At 40.8% G+C, this 23,565-nt stretch overlaps 1 protein-coding gene across 3 annotated transcripts in view; it reads right to left on the bottom strand.

Moving 5' to 3' along the window:
* Nucleotides 1-9,373: 9,373 nt before the first annotated feature.
* Acvr1 (activin A receptor type 1) overlaps nucleotides 9,374-23,565 on the bottom strand; it is a 142,367-nt gene continuing 128,175 nt past the window's right edge. For all 3 annotated transcript variants that reach the window (XM_045147985.1, XM_045147987.1, XM_045147986.1), the window contains exons 10-11: nucleotides 11,968-12,098; nucleotides 9,374-10,595 (exon numbers count right to left, since the gene is read on the bottom strand). In XM_045147985.1, coding sequence (XP_045003920.1) covers nucleotides 10,461-10,595; nucleotides 11,968-12,098 — 266 coding nt within the window. In that variant the 3' untranslated portion in view covers nucleotides 9,374-10,460. The remainder of the gene's footprint in view (nucleotides 10,596-11,967; nucleotides 12,099-23,565) is intronic.

Genomic DNA, 23,565 nt, shown 5'->3' with positions numbered 1-23,565 from the left:
TTGTCAAGGGAGACAGAGCAGAAGGCCAGATTGGTTCCATTTGGACAAACCTGCCTCTTTGGGGGCCTGACCCACTGCTGTTGAAAAGGAATTTTTCTCCAGATAAATCCTCTCTCCAACATTGTTGGAACTCTCAGCCAATTCATGTTACCCTATGCCCTATCCCCTATGCCTTACCTCTTTTTGACATTGCCAACTTCCTCCTCTGGAGCCAATAGTGTGTTTACCAGCCATGACATCAGGGATCAAGAAATCCCAAAAGCCAAGGACACAGAATCTTAACATGGACTTTTAGCCTGCTGACCTTGAAAACTAAGTGCAAAATAAGACTACTTCATGCCAGCTCCCAACCTAATCTCAATTTCCAAACTCCCTTTAAACAAGAAGGGAAGAGTGAATCTGTAAAGAATTTTTCTATTTCCTAACTTTCTAAGATGAGAGACAGTGTTTCCTATTTTCCATACAGGTTCCAGCCTGAGTAGCTCATCTCCAATTCTCTGGCTGATTAAGCGAATCTATATGCCAGTAAGATTGCCAGCTGCCTGCTTAGGAGAGTTCAAGGTCATGTGGAATGTTTCCTAAGGCTTCTCCTAAAACATAGTCAATTTGTGGGTTGTAAAAAGCATTGGTTTACAAAAATTAACACTTGTACAAGATTTATATGGAGGGCTTGTTAAAATACAGACTGTTGGCTCTGTGCCCTTTTGTGTCTAATTCTGTGGGCCTGAGGTGCACCTTTATGAGTCCCAGATGATGTTGGTCACATTGATTTAAAAATTTGATTTGAGAAACAGTGTCCCAAGAATCAACTCAAGAGCTGAAAAAGTAATGACTTAACACTAAGAAGGAAAAACGTCACGCCATGTCAAACAGTATAAAGCTTTCAAGTGAGAGCTTCAGGAGAAAAAACCTTATGTCTGTGGACAGTACTCAGCAGTGTACCTGACAATGGAAGAAAGCCACTGAAGATGGAGAAAAACCAACCTAAACTAAGAGAAACAGCTACCCCTGGTCCTCACAGTTGACCAGGAATTATGCCTGTTTCTACCAGGTAAGTTAGAAAAACTCACTGGGCAATGTGTAAGGTATGGAGATGGGCTTTTCCCCTTGGTGGGGAAAGGTCTCTTCATAGGAATACAAAAATATCTGGCACTCAGTAAAAATATCATGACACTCTCCATGTCTGGCAGCCAATAAAATATTACAAGTATTGTGAAGAAGTAAGAAGGAAGAAGAAGAGGGGAGGGGGAGGAGGAGGAGGAAGATCATCTACAAAAGACCTACAATAGGAAGCAAATTTACTGAATGAACCTAGAATTGACACAGATGTGAGAATCAGCAGAAAAGGACATTAAAGCAATTTCATAATTGTATTCAATATGACCAACACTGAAAAGACAGACAATATTGTTCAAAATGCCCAAATTGAACTTCTTTCTACAGGTTAAAATATTCTCCAACATGTAAAATGAAAGGAAGATTTGATAGGATAAATAGCAAGCTAGGCATTGTGAAGAACATTAGTGGACTTGAAGACCTCATAACAAAAACTATCCAGATGACACACAAAGGAATTCAGTATTCAGGTGAACTGTGGGGATGCTCAGCAGTCTCAATTAAATGTGTAACTGAACTTTCCAAATGAAAGAAAATGGGAATAATCATACTACACACTACACACAGAGGAATAAAGATAAGGTAGACAGCAGACTTCTCACAGGAAACAGTGCAAAGAACAACACAGTAGAGCATTAGCTTTAAAATTCTCAACTAAGAATCCTATGGTCAGTGAAAACATCTTTCAGAGCCAAAAGTGAAATATGGACTTTTCAGATAAGATAGCTGAAAACTTTCATTGATCAGAAGAGCCACATTATGACAAATGTTAAAGTGAAAAAAAATAATGACAATACATATAACACACAATAGAAAGAGGACCACTGACAGATTAACTCCATGAGAAAATATATAAGCATCTTTAAATTATTTAAAAATTTTAAAGTCACTACTCAGGTTTCTCTAAGCAACTAGGAACCACCTAGATGAGCCCCTTTCCTTAATTTCTCACAGCCACCCAAAAGGAAATAAAGGGAAAGAAAAAAGAATTAGAAAGATCCCGCAGGTAGCATAAATGCAGTATGGCCCTTGTGTTCAAATTGAAATAAGAAAACAATATTGCGATGCCTCCTGATTAACTTAACAAGGGCCATGTTTAACCAGGTACAGCAATAACTTATGCAGTCAACTTTTATATTTAAATTGATTTTTTAAGTAATATTTATTTGCAATCAGGGAGACAGACAGACAGAGAGGGACAGAGAGAATGGGCATGTCAGGGCCTCCAGCTGCTGCAAACCAACTCTAGATGCATGTGCCACTTTGTGCATCTGGCTCTACATGGGCACTGGGCAATCGAACCAGGGTTGTTACACTTCATAAGCAAGTGCCTTAAGTACTAAGCCATCTCTCCAGCCCATTTAAATTGACTTTTAAGCAGATACTCACTTCTTGAGTCTAAGTTATATTATTGATAAATGAAAATTGCAATAAAATATTGGAAACTTCTACTGAAGAATTAGTAAGTACTGATTCATTTAATCTTTACAACAAATCTGAGATAGGCATTATTATAGCCACTTAACAGAGGAGGAAACTAAACTATAAGCAAGTGACTTGTGAATTAGATACTAAGTAACAAGGTATCTGCTCATAAACTCATTGTTTTTAATCCTTATATTATAGACACAGATATGGAAAATAGGAGAGAAGATTGTGTCTGTGTGTATGTATTTAGATAATCAGCCCAAAAGGTCTAACATCTAAAGAATAGGAACTCAAGATACTAAGAAGCATGGAGGCAGAAATAAAACCCTAAAAATTTTGTAAAAAAACAAAACACGTAAAGGATTTATGATCAGAACATGAGACTTAGGCCCTAACAGAACATGTAGGATGATGTGGTGATGTTTCCAAAAATTTAAAAGTCCAATCCAGAGTTATATATTCCGAAACCAAAAGTAAAGGATATTTTCAGATCTAAAAGGTCTCAAAATATTTTATTCCCCACACATTCTTTCTCAGGAAATCATTGGAAGGTGCGCCTTAGCAAACCAGGAAGTAAGTGACTCGGAAGTTACTACTGCTGAGGTTCCTAGACAGGAAAGAGCCAGGGAAATTACAAAGGGAAGCCCAGGAGAAGAGCAGAAACTGGTCTACATAGCGGCCTGCGCAGCCTGGAGCAGCCCAGCAGGTTGCAGGAGCAATAACTTCTTGAGAAACATTACTGAATTACCTTGCCTAGATAGATAAAGGGGAGATTAACAACTTGAATGTTTGGAGGTAGTACGCTGAAAACTTTGTAAATGCAGAGAAGGTAACCACTGAGAGCTGAGGATATGGCTTAGCAGTAGAGAGCTAGTCAAACGTGCATGGGGCCTGGGCTCAATCCCCCCCACACATGAAAATAAAATGCTGCACACGAAAAGAAGTGGAATTATTGGTGAATATTAGTGGCAACAAAATTAAACACTAGATGTTGACTCAATCCAAAATTTTATACTCTAAAAGGCCCTGTGAAGGAAGAATTTTTGTCTGCTGCAAGCATTGCCTCTTCCCTGTCAATCAACTGTGTCTGACACATGCTGGGCACTCAACAAGTACGTATTAGTTCACGAATGAGCACAGGAAGCACAGAGGGAAGATGGACAAGCATGTGCAGGATGAGTGGAGGGAAACTAGAAAAAAGACCACTTCCTCTTCTTTGGGGGATAATGTCTTCAACTAAAAGCAAGAACAAGAAATAGAAAGCCATTAGGCTATTTCAAAAACAAAGCCAGGAGCTGGAGAGATGTCACAGTGGTTAAGGCGCTTGTCTATAAAACCCAATGACCTGGGCTCAAGTCTCCAGTACCTGTAAAAAGCCAAATGCACTAAGTGGTGCATGCATCTGGAGTTTGTTTTCAGAAGCTTAAAGCCCCAGTGCACCTATTCTTGTTCTCTCCCTCTCTCCCTCTCTCTCCCCTTGGAAATAAATAAAAATTTTAAAAAAAAAATTTAAAGGCAAAGACTAGGACAGAACAGTATAATATAAAACATGATAGCCATCAAAGAAGTGGGACGTATCACAAGATTGCTAGTTTTTTTTAAAATTATTTATTTATTTATTTGAGAGCGACAGACACAGAGAGAAAGACAGATGGAGGGAGAGAGAAAGAATGGGCGCGCCAGGGCTTCCAGCCTCTGCAAACGAACTCCAGACGCGTGCGCCCCCTTGTGCATCTGGCTAACGTGGGACCTGGGGAACCGAGCCTCGAACCGGGGTCCTTAGGCTTCACAGGCAAGCACTTAACCGCTAAGCCATCTCTCCAGCCCAAGATTGCTAGTTTTTAATGTAACTGTAGAACTATTTACCTTTTAAAATAATGGAAAAATTAATATTATAGATTCACAAAGTAATTACTAGCCCCCTGCCAAGCCACCTGTATTGAGCAGACTACCCTGGCCTCCCACACCAACACAAAACTGCCTTTCCTTTATCATTCCAAAGTACTTCTCGTTACAGAGAGTATGAAGAAATAATCCAGAATGATACCTAAAGTTATTCATGTTAAATATTTTGATATACTGGAAAGAGTTTTTCTACGCATTTTTAAACAAATGGCATGAGAATTTTTATCTTGAAGTCAGTTCTAAAAATGTTGAAACTACATAAAGAAAAACAATCATTTGCTGGCAAAAAAGGCAAGGCTAACCTCTCACTACTCAGCCTAGCAATTCAGTGTGTGTATTTTACTGAAAAGAAAGTCAGTGACAACCTTTATCATGCTATAAAGAAAGCAGGGGAATGGGCTGGAGAGATGGCTTAGCGGTTAAGCGCTTGCCTGTGAAGCCTAAGGACCCCGGTTCGAGGCTCGGTTCCCCAGGTCCCACGTTAGCCAGATGCACAAGGGGGCGCATGCGTCTGGAGTTCGTTTGCAGAGGCTGGAAGCCCTGGCGTGCCCATTCTCTCTCTCTCCCTCTATCTGTCTTTCTCTCTGTGTCTGTCACTCTCAAATAAATAAATAAAAATTACCAAAAAAAAAGAGTGCACCATCACACCTGGCAGGGGGTATTTAAAAAAAAAAAGAAAAGAAAGCAGGGGAAAAAATATGTGAGTGACTTCTATTAAAAAGCAGCAGCATATAGTACATCAAGACTCTGGATGTTGGAATTAGTCTAGGTTCATAGGTTTGTAATTTTCTAGATGTGGGATGGACATCATCACAACCTCTATGAGCCCTACTGTCTTTAAATATCTCATAAAAGTCATTCTAGTACCTACTTGCTAGTGTGACCAAGAGGGGCACCTGGTCAATGGTGAGCAAAGGATCCAGCAGGCAGTGGATACACAGTAGATGTGAACTATTAGCCATGATTACAACAGATAATCACGTAGAAGATGAAGGTGACATCATAAAAAATACCTGATGCCAAGTGGGTCAAAGAAGGAGCTGTCACATAAAATGCCATGACTGTGAGAGCATGGGACTTGGCAGTTGGCATTAGTTTTTAAAGAAGTGCGTTGTGGACTCACTTGAATGTCAAGGCTATGGGAGTTTTAGAATGACTAGTGACATTAACAGGCTTTTGAATTAGGAAAGTGGTGGCACATGTCTGTAATTTCAGCATTTGGGAAGCAAAAACAGGAGGATCATATGATCATGAATTCAAGGCTAGCATGAGTTGTCAAAGGGATTTAGAGAGTGGGGAATCTAGAAAGAAAGGAGTGAATGGGGAGCGAGGAAGGAGAGGGAGGGAAGGAGGGAAAATTGGTATGAGTTAAGGGTAACTAGTAACTGCTACTTGGGGAATTCAGATAATGTACAGGGAAGAGTTCTATAAAGAAAACACAGGATTTGCATGGCCAGTCACTTCAAGTGTGTGAATTAATTTGGTTTTGAAACACTGTGCCCCAAGTCTCTGACAGAGCAGACTGAGGCAAAAAGCTTTGGAAAGAAAGCTGTGGGGCTAAAGTACCCAACTAGGGTACATACCCATTAGTGCTTGAATTTAAGAAATTACTATTAATTTGGAGACAGAGGCAAAAAGAGGATCAACTCAGTGAGGGAGCTGACATTCTAGATGCAAGAGTAGTCCAGGATGTGTTACAAGATCTTCCTGTAGACACCAAAGTGTTACGAAATGAAACCTCAGATGACCCTCTTTTTCTCAGTCTTTCCCCTAGGGAGGGACGGCTACAAACAGAGGCTGAGGGTGGGAATAGGAGGGAGACACAGATAACTAAGAGAACTCTGACTTAACAACAAGACTTCAATTTTAGTTTTGCTACAAATTCTTTGAACAGCCCCATTTCATTACTGCTTCAGTTTTCTGACCTGCAAATTAGGGGGTGTGGCATCTGTGCCACCTTAGAAAGTGCCAAGAAAGAGGTCTCAAGACAATGCTTTTGTCAGGTCCCAGTCCGGACACCACCAGTTGTTACTGTGACTTTTAGTATGTGGGAAGGTTAGCTGGGTCTAACAACTAGTCATTGGGGAAAGGCCATGGAAGTTATCATGAAAGAAACACCTGGAGAAGGCAGCTATACCCGATACTGGGGAGACAGTGATAGAAGCAGGATCATTAGAATGCAGTGGTTAAGGGGAGTATCAGAGCTAGAACCCACATCTGAAACCCCCTGCACCTGGGATGCAGCCTTTCCCTTCAGAGGAGCAAGACACGGTCAGATGGCAGCGTATCTGTCAGGTGGGTCACAAGAAGGCAGCAAACATTAGAACAACTCCAGACTGAACTGAAAAACTGCTACTTACAGAAAACAAGAAATCCCCACAGCCAAGGCCAAGAAGGGACACTGGCTGTGGGGACTGATAGGGGGCCCGAGTAGCAGGAAGTGCCTGCTTTCTAGCCCTGCAGGATCCCTCTCAAAGGCTTCCAGGACACATCAAGTAGGCAGACTCAGCCCGAGCCCCACAAAGCGACTTAAGAAAGGATAAGACTTAAGCTGAAAGACTGTGGTTTTCTATATGGAACAATATATGAAAGATGATGGAAGTCTGCCTGTTTCCCTGCCAACCTTGTAATATAAGACATCTCCCTGCTTCAGTGAACTGAGCCAATCAAATGTGTCCTTGCCCTAAGGGCCCCACTGGCAGCTCTGGGGACCTGCCCATGAGACAACTCAGGGCTTACATTGAAAAACAGTCTTGGTACATCAGCAAACCTCTTAGGCCCTCAATGTCAAGGTGAGACACGATATAAGCCTGTCTTTTGAGAAGGGTACTGGGGGTTGGAGAGATTGCTCAGTGGTTAAGGCTCTTGTCTACAAAGCCTAAGAAGACAGGCTCGATTCCCTAGTACCCACATAAAGCTAGATGAACAAGGTGGTGCATGTGTCTGGAGTTTGTTTGCATTGACTAGAGGCCCTGGTATGACCATTCTCTCTTTCTCTCAAATAAATAAAATAAAATTTTAAAGGTTACCAGGGTTCTGCTGCTCACCACGTGCATCTGCTTAGCACCCACAAACAGAAATCTTGCAGTCAGGATTCAAAATAGGTAAGAAGAAAATCAGGGTCAAAATTGCTTAGAAGTGAGGTCCTTCTGAGCCCACGTGCAACACAATGGTCTACAGAACCAGCTGGGGAGCAACTACACTCACCAGGTGGACACCAGTGGAGCCATTACTGACCACTCAAGGACCAGGCTGTAGTGAAAAATGATATATGTCACTCTATGCTAGGCTCATACTTGGCACTCGGGAACCAAAACCCTATTTACATCTTAGAATTTCTCACTTTGGTCTCCACAGTCATTGAAGAGCATAGTAAGAGTTATTTAAACTATTTACTCATTTTCTCACTTTTGTTTCTTTGTTTTGGTGAAATATGTGTACAGCGTCCACCAGAATGACTAAAATGGAAAAAAAGAAAATACTAAGAACCATTGAAGATGTCAAAGAGCCAGAGTGCTCATACATGCCTGATGGAAACACACATTGAACAGCCTGCTTACAAACAGGCTCGTCCTATCTATGAGCGCAGATCCCACACCCGACCCCATCACTTGGCGGCCCCACACTGATATTCACATGTGCTTTAAGGCTCCACTTAGGAAGTGCCCATAAACAAACACAGTGTATGCTGTTAGAAGTTCAGGAGTAGTGTTGGGGTTGGGGAGAAATGTCACCGGAGGGAGACTTCAGGCCCTGATGATGCTCTGATTCTTGTTGGGGGTACTGTATCCATCAGTGCTGACAAGCCAGAACTATTCACCAAGCAGTGTACTTCTATGTAAGTCTACACAGCCTTAAAAAAAGTTAAATGGGATTCTATTCTGAGTACATAGCTGAAAAAATGAAATCAAAGACCTCAGAGATACATGTATGCTTGTGTTCATAGAAGCCTCTTCACAACAGTCAAAAGTCAGAATCATTCACCAACAGATGAAAAATAAACGGTTGTTTATATCTACATGGAATATTCTTCAGCCTGAACAATCTTAACACATGTGCTGCAATACAGATGAAGCTTCAACTCATCATGCTAGGCGAAATAAGCCAGCTTCAAGACAGAATAAATACACGTGACCCCACTTACATGAGGAATTAGTCAGAAACCGAGTGAGAGAGTGCAGAACAATGGTGGTCAGAGGAGATGAGGAAGGGAGTGTTTAAGAGATTCAGAATTTGAGCTTCACAAGGCTTGAAGAGTTCTGTGGACAGATGATGGAAATGGGTGAAGCTCGGGCCACTGAACTGGATACTGTGAATTTGTCAAGATAGAAACTCTTGTATGTAACATGAATGAAAATTTCAATTTTCAACTTTAAAAAAGCAAAATGTGATTATATTCTGTGTCCTCCAAGTAAAGGCATATAAGGAATGATTAACTTACCTCTAGAGGACCTTCTGGGATTTTCTCACTTTGTCTTTTCTAGTCTACTCTAAATCTAGCCTGTTAAATGTTGCTGTATACAGAAAGTGAGGAAAGGGGAGGATGGACTCCCCAGCAACAGGAAGGAAGGTGTATGACAGCTTGGTATTAACTTGATCCTTGTACTAAGCAAAATGCTCTTATATCCCTCCTTCCACCCATGGTATTCACAGTCTCCTTGTAGCAGAGGGTTCTACGATCCTTACTTTTAAGGTGGGGAAGCTGAGGAAGAAAAAAAAAAAAAACAGTACAGAAGAGGAAAACAAAAAGTAAACCAAAAGAGTTTTTCTGACCAAGTTCAAGCTATGCATCCTCCTGCCACTCTCAGTTCATTACTTGTCATGAAAATCAAATTCAATTTTAAAATTAGTTGTTTCTACTACTCCCATAAGAAAACACAGTAGATTACATAGCCCTTTTTATATATTAAAAATAATTTCACCATCGCTTGAAAACAGTTTATTTAATTTATACAAATAACTACTAAATACAAAAAGTAGATTAAAACAAAATAGTTATTTTTTTCTGGCAGAGTTTAAATGCACATAATGGATAATTCCGAAGAAAATGCATTTTCCCCACAGCGTTCAGAGCTAAAATTCTACTGAAATCTTTGCTTCTAAATCAGTAATATATTCGGTGGTGTCACATGGGTAATGACTAAATACATTCTGCATATGAACTGGAAAAAAAAAAGGTACAGTCTACACACATACAAATGTGAAGCACTTAAAATGTGAATTTAACTGATAATAAAAGAAAATGTCCATTTCAGAGCATAGTGTTAAAAACATTTCGGTAATAAAATCATAAGACCACATAAAAATAAGCTTTAACATATGCACGAAGCAGTTTTGTAAAAACTGCTAAGTGCACAAGTAATAAATAATTTGCAAAGTTGTGTATAAACAATTCCTAATGTTCGGCATCGTTGTAAACATCAGCACGTGTGTAAAATGCAGCAAAGTCTGACATTACATTTTGTTTTGCCAAATTGAATTCCTATTATCCAAAGACAGACCGGTGGAGTACACAGCCAACGTTTTGGCAAGTTGGGTCTTTAAAATTAAGAGTAACAGTGCAAGTAAGGAATGCAAAGAATTCCTAGTGCAATAAAGAAGAGAAGCACAGGCAATATTGCTGATTAAAAGTTCACCACCTCCTTGAGTTTCCCGTGGGGAGTGTTGAGGAGACCTGTGAAAGATATGCAAAGCCACTGTCGTAATGCCCAGATCTCTTTTAGGATTTCTCTGTGTTCCTCCAGTTCCCTACCTTTGCAACAGTATCTGTCCACCATCATCAGTCTCTGCAGTGTGAACAGTTTGCAAAATGCCCAGTTCACACTCATTGAGTGAGGTTAGGATGGTTTTGGTGTCTCCCCAGCATGTGGTTGGGGGAGATGTCTGCCTTACCAAAGCAGCCACTTAGGGAGGGAGACAGATGGATTCTGTTCTGACAATCAGTCAGCCAGCGTTAGGTCCCAGCTGGACAATGACAATGTCGACTCTTCCTTCTTCACACCATGAAAATGTCAACAGTCAGTTTTCAATTTGTCTAGGGAATTATCAATTTTGGTCAAAGTCTTTTTGATACGCAGAGCTGTGAGTCTTGCAGAAGGATTCTGATACCAGCATTCCTTCATCAGCTTGGCCAGAGAGGTTAATGTCTGAGAAAAGAACAAATACCATAATGACAAACTGGCTTTTTAATGGCCCTCAAAATCAGACAGCTGTCACGTTAATTATTGTTGAAGAACTCTGCCGGCTTTGAGTAGTCGAAGGTGTTACTGCCACTTCTTTAAAGAAGTAGTCATGGGGGCTGGAGAGATGGCTTAGCAGTTAAGTGCTTGCCTGTGAAGCCTAAGGACCCCGGTTCGAGGCTTGATTCCCCAGGACCCAAGTTAGCCAGCTGCACAAGGGGGCGCAGACATCTGGAGTTCATATGCAGTGGCTGGAAGCCCTGGTGGTCCATTCTCTTTCTCTCTGCCTGTTTCTCTCTCTGTCTGTCACTCTCAAATAAATAAGAATAAACAAAAAAAAATTAAAAAACTAGTAGTCATGGGGGCTGGAAAGGTGGTTTCATGATTAAGGTGTTTGCCTGCAAAGCCAAAAGACCCAGGTTTGATTTCCCAGGACCCACTTAAGCCAAATGCACAAGGTGGCGTAAGCATCTGGAGTTCATCTGTGGCTGGAGAAGCTGGTGCGCCATGCTCATTCTCAATCTCTCTCTCTCTCTCTGGGAGGAAATGGAGGAACGAGGGAGGAAGAGAGGAAGGAAGGAGGAAGTCATGGCCTAACACTGATAAACCACTCAAGAGTTCCATGAACTTTGCCCTTTGGACTTAATACTAGTACCAAGTTACTTTATCAGGAAAATTCCACGGGCTAGGTTAGACCCCTTAATGATCTTATGGATGGTAAAGCAACAGAACTAACTCAGAGATAATAATGAAATTTGAAAACTGAGTCACTTCTCGGACTCTCAGATCTTCCACCTATGACCATGCCTATGACCAGCAATTCAGGCTCTGCAGCATGGAGCAGCCAGTGTCTGGAATTTCAAGCATGCAGAGATAGAGGGGAGATTAGATGTATTACTCTTAGGTGAGTGGTAATGAGTCATCTCCCTGCCAATGAAATTCTTGTCAATATTTTCACTCTTCAAGAACAAGACCTTCTTTCAAACCTAGTTAATTAGCCTCTGAGAATCTCAATAAAATTGGGAAGAAGGGGCGGGGCTGGAAAGATAGTTCAGCAGTTAAGGCACTTGCTGCAAGTGTAATGACTCCCCAGTACCCATGTAAAGCTAGATGCACAAAGTGGTGCACGCATCTGGAGTTTGCTTGCAGTGGCTGGAGGCCCTGACACACCCATATTCATTTGTTCTCATTCTCATTTTCATTCTCTCTCTCTCTCTCCCTGCATATAAATTTTAAAAAATTAATGGAAGAAGGGCCACCAATATACAGTGCACGTAGGGAGAAAGCAAACAGCAATCAACTGAGGTGAACTCTAAAGCTAAGAGCCCAACCCTCTTACCGGGTCTGAGAACCATCTGTTGGGTATGTTTGGCCTCTGTTGATCCACACAGACTACTTTCCTCATATCTTCAAAACTTGGGTCATTGGGAACCACATCATAGAAGGGTGGCTTGTAATCCTCCACAATGCCTGTGTGCAACAGAATGAGAATGGCCTTGGGTTAGCAAGAGTGAACATTCCCCTGGGGTTTTATTGATGGTTATCATGAGTTATGTGACAGGCTGAAGTACTGGCCACCTTCCTCCCACTGCATGGCAGTTCTGGAAGCTACACGGAGGTCTTAAAATAAATGAAGAATAAGACAATAAATAGACAGCCTATTTTCTCATATACTCAATAACAAATGGATCTAATGGTATCTACAAACAGCTGTACAATACTCAGTAACACATATGAGATCTGGAACCAAAAATTCCCTTGGTGATTAGAAAGGGACAAGACCCCTAAAGAAAGTTTGTGAATCTAATCATTTCAAGCCATAAACAGAAATAAAAGTTGTCCGTGAACTACAACTAGGGGCAAATAAGCAAGTGAAGACTGTCAATAAAATAGTCTTTTTGTCATGAAATTATTTTGTCAAAAAAAAAAAAACCCACAAAAAACAAAACTCTTCTCATGAAATAATCTAAATAATTTCATCCACTTGGGTAATGCAAATAATGGGATCTGAAATATTAATGCCTTCATCTGTTCATTCTACACGCAGGTGTGGCCTGCCTGGGTGACAGACCTATTGGTGACTATCAGACTGAAGAGTGGTGAGAAGACAGCCACTAAGAAAAGAGAGGAGCAGTCAAGGAGGAAGAGCTCTTCCCTTATCCAAAGTGTATGAATGCTGCTTCTGCCTGCTCCTGCCCTTAAACCCTTTCCAATGCTTAGAAAGCTCTTTCTAACAAAATTATACAAATCCCTTACTTTGCACAAAGAAGAGTAATTCCACAGACAAATTTCAAACTTCGTCATTTGGAATTGGCATATTGATTCTTCCCTCATACAGATGAAACCAAGAAAATCATTTCCCCTCTTCATCAAGGGCTTTGACAATGTAGTAAGTGAGTAACTTGGCAGACAGTCCTTTTCTTCCTCTATGTAACTCACTTCTAGTCCTAGAGACATAAGGGATTGTTGCAGAGGACAGAAGGAGGCTCTGAGAAAAGGTATAATTAAGTTTTTCCAGTTTCTACAAGCCTCCTTAAAACCTTCAACTCCCTTTTTTTATTGATGAGAGAAATTATAGTGAGGCTCGACTCTCATGTAAATACAACGCTCTTATGCAAAACATTACATGTAAGGAGCATCTGTTCTAAAAATACTGATTTTTTTTAACTTCACAAATTCAACTAAGGAGTTTAGAAATAGAAAGTAGTCCACATTGTATTTTTTAAAATTCGAGTTGATACTGTTTCTTAATTCTATAGAGCATGACGTCCATATTGCATAACTGCATTTGTAATACACATCAGTCCTGGCAAGTATCAACAGCTCTTGATAGGCATAAAATTGCTCATAAGACAAGGCCTAAAGCGTCTCATTTTAGATTCCCACCTCCTTCTCTTGTAAGGGGCCTAGAAGCATCTAAACAAAAGATGTCTTCATTATTGTCAGTACTAAGAAACCCCACAGAGAAAACAACTGAACATCAAATTAGAAAAGTAACCCCTCCTTTCCCAGGACCTCATCAATTCCTAGGAAACAAAATGAGGGGCACCTTTCACCATCTCTCATTTTTTCCATGGGATACATTTAACAGCTCGGCGTAACTTTAAAAATCTAGCATAACTACCAGCTATTTGAGGCTAACTTGCCTAGTCAGCACCAGAAGGATTATATGAGTATAAAAAGTAATACAAAAAAGTTGGATTTTTCTACAAATGCAAAAAAAAAAAAATTAAAACGTGATATCTGAGACACAGGATGTGGTGGTACACAACAGTATATATACTATATAAAGCTAAAGTCTTCACGTGTGTTTCTATTGCCCATATTTTGACCTTATTAAATGGCATCATGTTTTAACAAAAGAAATCTGGTTTAAATAAAGACTGCTTAACTGATTATGCATGGAAAATTTAGCCATGCTTCTCTCTTCAACCACTGGTTCCATGTTTCCATCTAACTGTGGACACTCTTCCCCAACACAAACTGACGCCAGGGTTAAATCACAGAAGTCTCTTGGAAGGAACTCACTTTGGCCAAGGACAACTGTTTCCATGGGCCCAAATCACCCTCTGTCTACTCTATATCTATTCCATCATGCCACATGCAATGCTGAAGATGACAAAAATGCTAAGAAGGGCTCTGTTTTTCATGGAAATCACTATGCTTGGAGATAACACAAGTTCTTCTCTTTCTTTTTCTTTGTCCTCAGGTTATGGAACTATTGTCCAAAAGATCACCAAAACATTTTTACTTACGTTTGACAGGCAAAAATAGCAAGTCTCATATGTAGTACATGTACTAGCTTTTGAATGGACTCAGTAGCCATTGTACCCCTTAACATGTGTGTCAGAAGCCGTGTTTGGCAGTAGGAATACAAAAATGGAAAAGATACAGTGCTGGTGATGAGGCCAAAATAATGGGAAAGGAGATAAAAACAAAATGATAAGCTGATGTTGAGAGACAGGAACAATGAGGTTGGGCGGGGGGTGGGGTGGGACAGGAGGAGTTATTTAGAAGGCTCAAGAAGAACACCTGCATAGTTTGCTAAGCATCATCTCCAAGCCAGGTACCATAAGAAGATCCAAGACCCAGAGCTTGGGTGGACACAGATAAGCAATCTTTGAGGCTGTGACGAAGGTGAAAAAGAAAAAAAAACACCAAAAAGCAGATGTATCCAGGCAGAGGGAGTCCATGGGGCAACGAGCTACAAGGAGCCTTACATAATGAAGGAGTTCTCTGTGGATGAAACTGGTGTATGGTAGAAAATGGGAAGAAAGACCAGGCAGGAGGCTATGTGGTCAGCATGTGAGGTGACTGTGCTATTGAGGTAGGAAATGATTCACTTACAACTGTTCCTCAGTTCTGCCTGAATGTGACAAACAATCTGTTTGGCTGAGAGAAGAAAAAAGTGAAATGTAAATCCTAAAAGGCAGTAACCAGTGAGCAACTGCCAAACTGTGAGCCAGCAAAGAGGACAGCACGAATTGAGGAAAGAAACTAAAAATACTAAGTATTTCAAGTGCCAAGTGAGTGGTACAAACAGCCAGTGATACAGGAGCACAGAGGAAGATGGAGGTGCTGAGAGAGTAGTCAAGAGAGTAACAAGGCCAGGTGTTGCCTCTCCATGACAGTGGCTGCTGACTCAAGGGGGCCATGAGAAAGAAGTTATTCACAACATACTCCCCCACAGCTTTTGGCATAAGCAACTGATTTATAGATTGTTTTTCCCCTGGGCATATGTCTAATTGAAAGTTTTCCCTTCTTTGGGGAAAATCTATCTTTACCAACATCGCTAGCACTAATGTACCGTGAGGTTCTGAGTAAAGCCCTCAGCTGTCATGCTGTCGTTTTGCAAACCATCCACACCACAGAGCTCATGTGCATATCAACAAGAATGGCCACCCACGAGTGCTCTGGAAAGAAGCTCTCCCATAGAGGCCTTGGACCAACCTCCCCTCACGCATACAACACAGGGGCATGTCACAGATTTCTCTTGATTCATACCTCCACCATCTCACACTGTGTTCAATGAGGTCATTAGGAAAAAGTTGGGGTGGAAGGAGGGGTGCACATAACAGGTTTCTCCTCTACATGCAGTTTACCAGTACTGCCCACTGGATGCTGTTCAGTCCCCATTATGGTCCATGCCACCACCACCTTTCACGTACCCGGTCATCAGCCACCCCAGAAAGACATGCAGTTCTACTGAGTGGGTATTTCAAGCTCTTCCTATTGTGTAGCATATCAAATGTCATTATCTGGGAGTTCATCTTGTACCTCACATCCTCCCAAGCTTGTCAAACTGAGCTCCATTTAAGACTCACTCCACGCCTTCCACCTTTTGAGAAGACCCTTCTGCTCCCACAATCAGAGGGCCCCAAGTTTAGTGCTCAGCCTATACTCAGGTCCTATCTGCCTCAGCTGTTATGATTTAATCTGCTAATTTCTGACACTTTGTCTCTTCAAAAACAATGTGACAACCTTTAAACTTGATTTTTGCTTCATCTGTATTTTGTTTGTTCAATAGCTCCCTAAGAATTTAATATAACTAGTATGTTACGTACACTAAAACAAATCATTTCTAACTCTGTCCTTAGTCCTTTATTTAAAACTTTTTACATTGGATATGTTTATAGAATTTGGAACTTTAAAAACAACATCTTATAAAGGGGACAAGAGCACGTACTATACTGCATATAACAACCCCATCAGGATCTAGGCACATACTATATCTTTACAGCAAAATATATGAATAGTCACCTAGGAACAAAGTTAAAATAAAGGTTCCCATCCATTCAAGTCAGGAGCAACCATTATTAGTTCAGGTATTTTGCCAAGGAAGTTATGGGAAGCTTATGATTTTCAAACCTTGGGAGAATTCTTCAGATGATATTAAGGGATTCTGGACCTGGGAATAATTTAAATAATTCAGGGACAAGAAAGAGAGGAATCTGTGATACAGTACAGCCATGTAAATCCCATGTTTCCTATCCTCCAAAAGAAAAATACTAGGGGGTACATGAAAAAGCACTTATCCATGTTCACAGTTAACCAACAGCAAAACTAAACTAGAACTCAGTTTTCTGTTTATACTGTACAATTTTCCCCAACAAGCCAATGATGTGGCGACAAGTGAGTTTTTTTCTGTGAATGTCATGTTCATCCTCTTCATTTATCCTCCAACCTGGGGGGGGGTCACATGTAATATCCAGGGGACAGGTGAGGGGAACAAGTCCTGACATCTATATCCATGCAGATAGCAACTGTTAACACTTAATTCCTACCGACATGTCTTTCAGACATTACAGCATGAGAACAAAAGCCGTTTAAGAAAAAAATGGCTAATATTTACAATGCAGTGCTTCTTCACATAACATAATCTGATGTGGTAATGAACAAAACTTGTCTTATTAACAGCATGTTTATTTTTCTCATTTCTGTCTATGTTACACTATGCAATACTCGTCATCCAATTCTAGTAATGATACTAATTTCCTCTCAAAATAAAATCAAAGGCCCAATATGAAGGAAAAGACTGGGCTGGCATGATGGCTTCGTAATTGACGCACTTGCCAATGAAGCTCAGGTTCCATTCCCTAATACCCATGTAACCCAGATATACAAGGTGGCACATGTGTTTGAAGTTTGTTTGCAGTGGCTAGAGACCCCTGCATGTCAATTCTCATTTTGTTTCCCTTCTCTCTATGCTTACACATAAACAAATTTTTAAAACTAAAGGAAAAGATTAAACAATGCTGGTACCAGCGGCATTGGGACGTAATATGTGTGGATAAAATTTGGAAAAATGTCGTTTGCAAAAAGACATTCTTTCCGGTGAGAAAGGGTTAAAAGAGAGCCAGCAGTATTTGTGTCAGTTCATCTCAAAGGAGAATGTCAAAATATTTTTCATGCCCTGGCATACATTTTAAAAAAATGATTAAGTAGCCAGGCATAGTGGTGCATACCTTTAATTCCAGCACTTGGGAGGCAGAGGTAGTAGGAGGATCTCTGTGAGTTTGAGGACACCCTGAGACTGTAGCCTGGGCTAGAGCAAGATCCTACCTTGAAGAAAAAAAATGATTAAGAGATAAATAGATATGACTGGTGATGGCAGAGAGAAAGATGGCTGGAGCATCCTGGCTCTCTTGACTTTTCTGGCTGCCAAAGAAGCAAAGGTTGGGTTCGAAACCTTTGAGGACTTCTCGGCAGCCATTAGAAGACTATGGACCTCTGAGGGCCAAGCCAGAGAATCAGGAACCCCTAGAAGGCAGCCCTTTCTGAAAGCAGGTGAGGCACTGACAGGCCATTCTGATCACTGCCAGGTAAAGGAAGACAGTCCGTCCACCCTCACAGGCATACGGAGGGAGCCATACATTTCACTCAAAGTCAAAACCAATTGCTCTTTCAGGAACCCACGTTGAAATCAGAAAACTGATTTTCATGAGTGAGAATCTCATACTGTAAATTAAGATCTCATAAAGCAAAAGTCAACAGCCTATAGATTATTATGTAGTCAGGTGCCACTAAACTATTAACCTAAGTTGTCAGAAGATTGGGCAAGAGGCATGGTTATTCTACAAGTTAGACCTTGCATGTCTCCAGACAGAACACTGCAAGGGCTCGAGCATCTGGTAGCTATGATGACCCCCTGAGAGGACACCACCACGTGCTAGCGTCTGGGGTTATTCAAGGTTGTAGACACCCGTATTTGTCCTGGTGGAGGACTACTCTGAGAGGCAAGTTAGAGAAAAGAGGCGACTCAGCAAACAGCATGAGATAAATTTTGGCTGGCTTCAGGTTATCTCAGTGCAAGGTCACTTGACTGCTCTCCTCTGTTTTGTATCTCTAAATGGGTAACAAAATTCTAGGAAATAGTAGAATAAAAGTCCTTTATCCCACCTCACCTATATATTCCTGTCCCTAATTATTACCTAAAAGTTAAAACAAACAAATGAATAAAAACTGACATTATTTTAATGAATATGCAAGTTTCCCCTAGTACAATCCATCTGTTCAAACCTTACTACACCCTACAGCAGAGAATTAAGACCATGAAACACACTGGGTGGGAAGCTGTTGAAGAGACAAGTTGTCATGGTTTCCATATACAAATCCATTGTGCTGAGGAGCAGAAGCACACGGGCTCCCTGGCAAGCTCAAGGATTCATCCAAAGAGGTTTGCCCAAACTATGTGTGCCAAACATACGCTTACTCTAACAAGCATTTCCGAGTCCCCACCCCGCAAGAGGTGCAACGTGGCCAGCCAGGGCTCTTTCTGTGATACATGAATATTTTCTGACAAGTCTCTCATCACAAGACAATCAAAACAGTGAAACAAGGGTGTTTCTACAAAGCCTTCCTTTGGCCAGGAGTGAAAGGAAAGTGGAATATGGGGACAAATAGGAGACAGTGAGAGGTGGGAAAGGTGGTGACTAAGATCTGCAGGGTCCTGGAAATTTTCCCTTTCAAACGGGAAATAACCAAAAAGGGGAACCAATGCACTCACTACATGCCAGACACATTGTGGGTGCTTTACTGACATGATTTCACTTAATCACCATGACCTTTCCAAGTGTTATTATGATCAGTGCTTTTAAATGATGAAACTAATTTAAATGACAGAATCAGAGTATAATCTCAAAGCCTGGAATATGACTCATTCTCCAGCCCCCAGTGAGCCCAGGAGAAGCACTACCCAGCACTGGAGGCACCATTCACACAGGCTTTTGTGTGCAGTGCCACAAGCCCGGAGACCCAGGGCCCACAGCAGAAAGCTACGTAGCCACCAAATGCCAGTCACAGAGCCTTGCCCTCTCCTACAAGCATTTGCCTTCTTGGGATTCTGTATTCACAAAAGTGCATATTCAGAACCTTAGTTTCACGTTTTCCATCCTTAACTACTGTGACTCAGTGAACACTGGGAACACTGGAGGAAAGTCCAATGCACACTGCAGCGCTGGAACTAGTGATCTGAGCACCACTACCTTTAGTGCAGATACGCTCACAGCAAAGGTGGGAAAACAACTTTCTTCTCTACCAATTCTAAATTCAGTGTCCATTCAAAAAGATATTACTGAGGGCTTCTTAAACTGTGAAAATGGACTTAACTCTCATTTCCTGTACAGAAACTGCATGAAGGTTATCATTAGTGGAAAATAAATGTAAGATTTCAATAAAAGTACAAAATACTATATATTTTTATGCTCATGGTTCACTTGAGTATCATATTACTACTCCAAGAGAACTATCAGGTCATCAATTTCTCTAATGACTCAAGAACTCCAAGGACATATAATTATAATAACCTACTTAATGTAAGATATCATATATTTAAATGAGGCACATTTTAAATATAATAATTTTTTTTCTTTTAATGACAGTTCCTGAAGGTGGCAAGAAAGCAAATAGGTGTATCACACCCTGGGGTAAGGGAAATGTAAGTTAGAACAGGCCTTATGGAAAGCAATTTGGCAACGTGTGTCATGCTGTAAAAATGTGTATATTCTGTCCTATTAAATCTATTTCTTTCAGATTAGGCATTAATTTTTACATATACAAAAGTCATATGCACAAAAATGTCTACTACAGATCTCAAGTGGAAGAGATAGGATGTTTATCAATATCATGAGACTATCTAAGAGATTAACATTACAAAAACACACAAAACACTGGTAACAACTAAGTTTTAAAAAACAAATGGGGACTAGGTAGATGGCTCAGCAGTTTAAAAGGGCTGCTTTCAGGCCGGAGAGAGAGCATAGCAGTTAAGGCCACTCCTGCAAAACTTAGGGGATCCAGGTTTGATAACCCAGGACCCATATAAGCCAGATGCACAAGATGGTATATGGACCTGGAGTTCGTTTGCTGTGGCTCTGGCATCTCTTTCTCTATGTCTCTTTCTCTCTCTGTCTCATGCAAATAAATAAAATTAAAAAATTGTTAAAGGGTTGGAGAAATGGCTTAGTGGTTCAGGAATTTGCCAGTTGAGGTCTAAAAACACAAGTTTAATTGACCATTACCCATGTAAACCAGATGCACCAGATGGCACATGCATCTGGAGTTCCTTTTCAGTGGCTAGAAGCCCTACCCATTCTCTCTCCCTCCCTCTCTCAAATAAGTAAAATATTTTTAAAAAAGTAAAATAAGATAAATATTTTTAATTGCTGCTTGCAAAGCCTGTGAGCCTGGGCTCAATTCCCCAGCACGCTGGTAAAGTGGCACATGAGCCTGTGATCCCAAATGCCTGTCACAGTGGGAAGTGGAGCCAGGAGAACCCAAAGTTCCTGAGCTACCTAGTCTGCCTCCTTTTACCCCCTAGTCTGGCAGTTTGTCTGCAAGTAGTAAGAGGCGGTCTCAACAGGGTGGAGCACAGGCACCTCCAAGCTGTCCTCTGACCTACACACATACTCCATGGCGCACACACACCCGTACATACCAAATATGTAAAGGGAAAAAGTGGAGGCCCAGCGAAATGAACAGAAACAAGAATGCTAGAATTTGAAGGCAAAAATGTCCCTCCTACCTTCTTGATATTTTCTTTGTTTTGAAGGAATCATAATTAAAATAATGTTAATAAAATTAGCTTTTCAAGAAGTACTGACAATCTTCAAGCTTTAGCTTAGATAAGTCAATTTGTGACGTGTGTGTGTGTGTGTGTGTGTGTGTGTGTGTGTGTGACTGTTCATGGAAGAAGAGCAACTAGAGAAAGAGATCCCAGAGAGATGAATTTAGTCACTGCCAGAAGACAAGGCTTACTGTAAAATAAGACATGAGGTACTCTTATGTCCCCTTCCTTAACATAATCCAACTACATCACAGAACAGAAGCTCAGCCCATAATATTTTAAGGAATAGCTAGCAGTCTAAATGATGTACAGGAGGGGGGGGGAGGGAGGGAATAAACCAAATCAAACAACAAACAATCCTCCTTCCTCTGTTATCCACCACTATTTTTTCAGAAAAAAAAAAATCACAGGATCTATCAATCTAACATTTGTTGAGCCAAATTTGAAATGGATAATTCTAACTTGAAACTTACTACTATTAATCACAGCTGATCTTTAAAAGCCATTTGGGAGCTGGAGAAATAGCTTAGCAGTTAAATAACTTGCCTGCAAAGCCTAAAGATCTAGGTTCAATTCCCCAGAACCCAGGTAAGTCAGATGCACATGCTGGCACATGCATCTGGAGTTCATCTACAGTGGCTAGAGGCCTTGGTGTGCCCATTCTCACTTTCTCTTTCTAATAAATAACTAAACAAAAATAAAAGCCACTTGGGTGGAAGTCTGTGACACAGAAACAAGTGTGCAATGTGCATTCTTTCAAAGCCCAGACCCTAGGTTCCTGCCCAGCAGGTCTCAGTGGCTCTGGCCAATCTGCTCACAACTAGAAATGCTACTGGGCCGGCCCCCATCACAAAGTTTAATCTAGGGCTGGGGAGATGGCTTAGCGGTTAAGCGCTTGCCTGTGAAGCCTAAGGACCCCAGTTCGAGGCTCGGTTCCCCAGGTCCCACGTTAGCCAGATGCACAAGGGGGCGCACGCGTCTGGAGTTCGTTTGCAGAGGCTGGAAGCCCTGGTGCGCCCATTCTCTCTCTCTCCCTCTATCTGTCTTTCTATCTGTGTCTGTCGCTCTCAAATAAAAAAAAAAAATTTAAAAAAAACAAAGTTTAATCTAGCAGCAATCCTCTAAACTCTGTTACAATAAACTGAGCAGAATTAGATTAGATTCTTCCCCTTAGTTATGAGGCACTCAAAAAATGATTGGGGGACTGGAGAGATGGTTAGTTGTTAAGGCGCTTGCTTACAAAGTTAAAGAATCCAGGTTCAATTCCCCAGCACCCAGGTAAAGCCAGATGCACAAGGTGGTGCAGGCATCTGGAGTTCGTTTGCAGAGGCTGGAGGCTCTAGTATGTCAATTCTCTTTCTCTCCCTGCCTCCCTCATTCCCTAGTAAATTTTTAAAATAAAATAAATCATGGATTTAAAAAAAAAATGATTGGGGAGGGGTGAGAAAATGAGGTCCATGTGCAATTTCAGGCAAAGTTCAGAGCTTTATAAATCAGCAAAGTAACCGCTCTGTCGTAAACAAGTCTCAGGGCACTTCAATGGCACTGAATGCAAGGCGGCAGATTGAGAAACGATTACCAAGAAAATGTTCATGGCACGATTAAAAAAAAAATAAGTACTTCAAAAGAACTGCCAAGTTACTAAACATGTATATTTAATCTGAAACATTTGCTTTAATATCCTCAGAGGGTGGTTCAAAGCAGACATACTGATGTCAAAAAAAAAAAAAAAAAACAGCCCCCATGAAGGCATTCTGACTTCAATCACCATATACTGAAACAATATCAAATTACCAACTCCTCATCTCTCACAGAAACTCCTATCTCTGGCTGTGTTAGTCATGAAAACTATAATTGCTTCACAAATCTCATTCCTTAGAAAAAAGTATCAGTGGATGGTGGATGGAAGACAGATGTTAAAGAGTTTATGTATTATTTCTTGAATATTTCATATCTAGGATTTCAATGGCTCAAAGGAGGGTAAAATGTAAAATAACTTTTGAAAATGAATAACAACTTAAACATACTGCATTTTTCCTGTTTTCCTGAAGTAAGTTCAGACATATGTTCTGTAAAAAATATGATGTGAAATATGAACAGGTTCATCAAGTTGATTTTGCTATAAAAACCACTTTGTGGGTTGCTGGGTCTTTCCTCACTTGGAGAAATAAATAGTGTTTTCCAAAAGGAATGTACTCAAGGTTCCAAAATGTAAGGCTGATTTAAGTACCTAGAAACAAGACTGGAAGCACACTGTAGGATCCAGGTCAACATGATGCTTCACTAACAGCTAAGATAACACCACTTCATAAAATCTCCTAACAGATCAACCTAAGCCACCTATGCAGGGTCCCTTAACTTTACAGTTGACTC

Source organism: Jaculus jaculus, chromosome 4 (genome assembly GCF_020740685.1).
Source record: "Jaculus jaculus isolate mJacJac1 chromosome 4, mJacJac1.mat.Y.cur, whole genome shotgun sequence".
Classification (NCBI taxonomy): Eukaryota; Metazoa; Chordata; class Mammalia; order Rodentia; family Dipodidae; genus Jaculus; species Jaculus jaculus.
The sequence above is the reverse complement of the archived record's forward strand: the minus strand, read 5'-3'. Positions and strand labels throughout refer to the sequence as shown.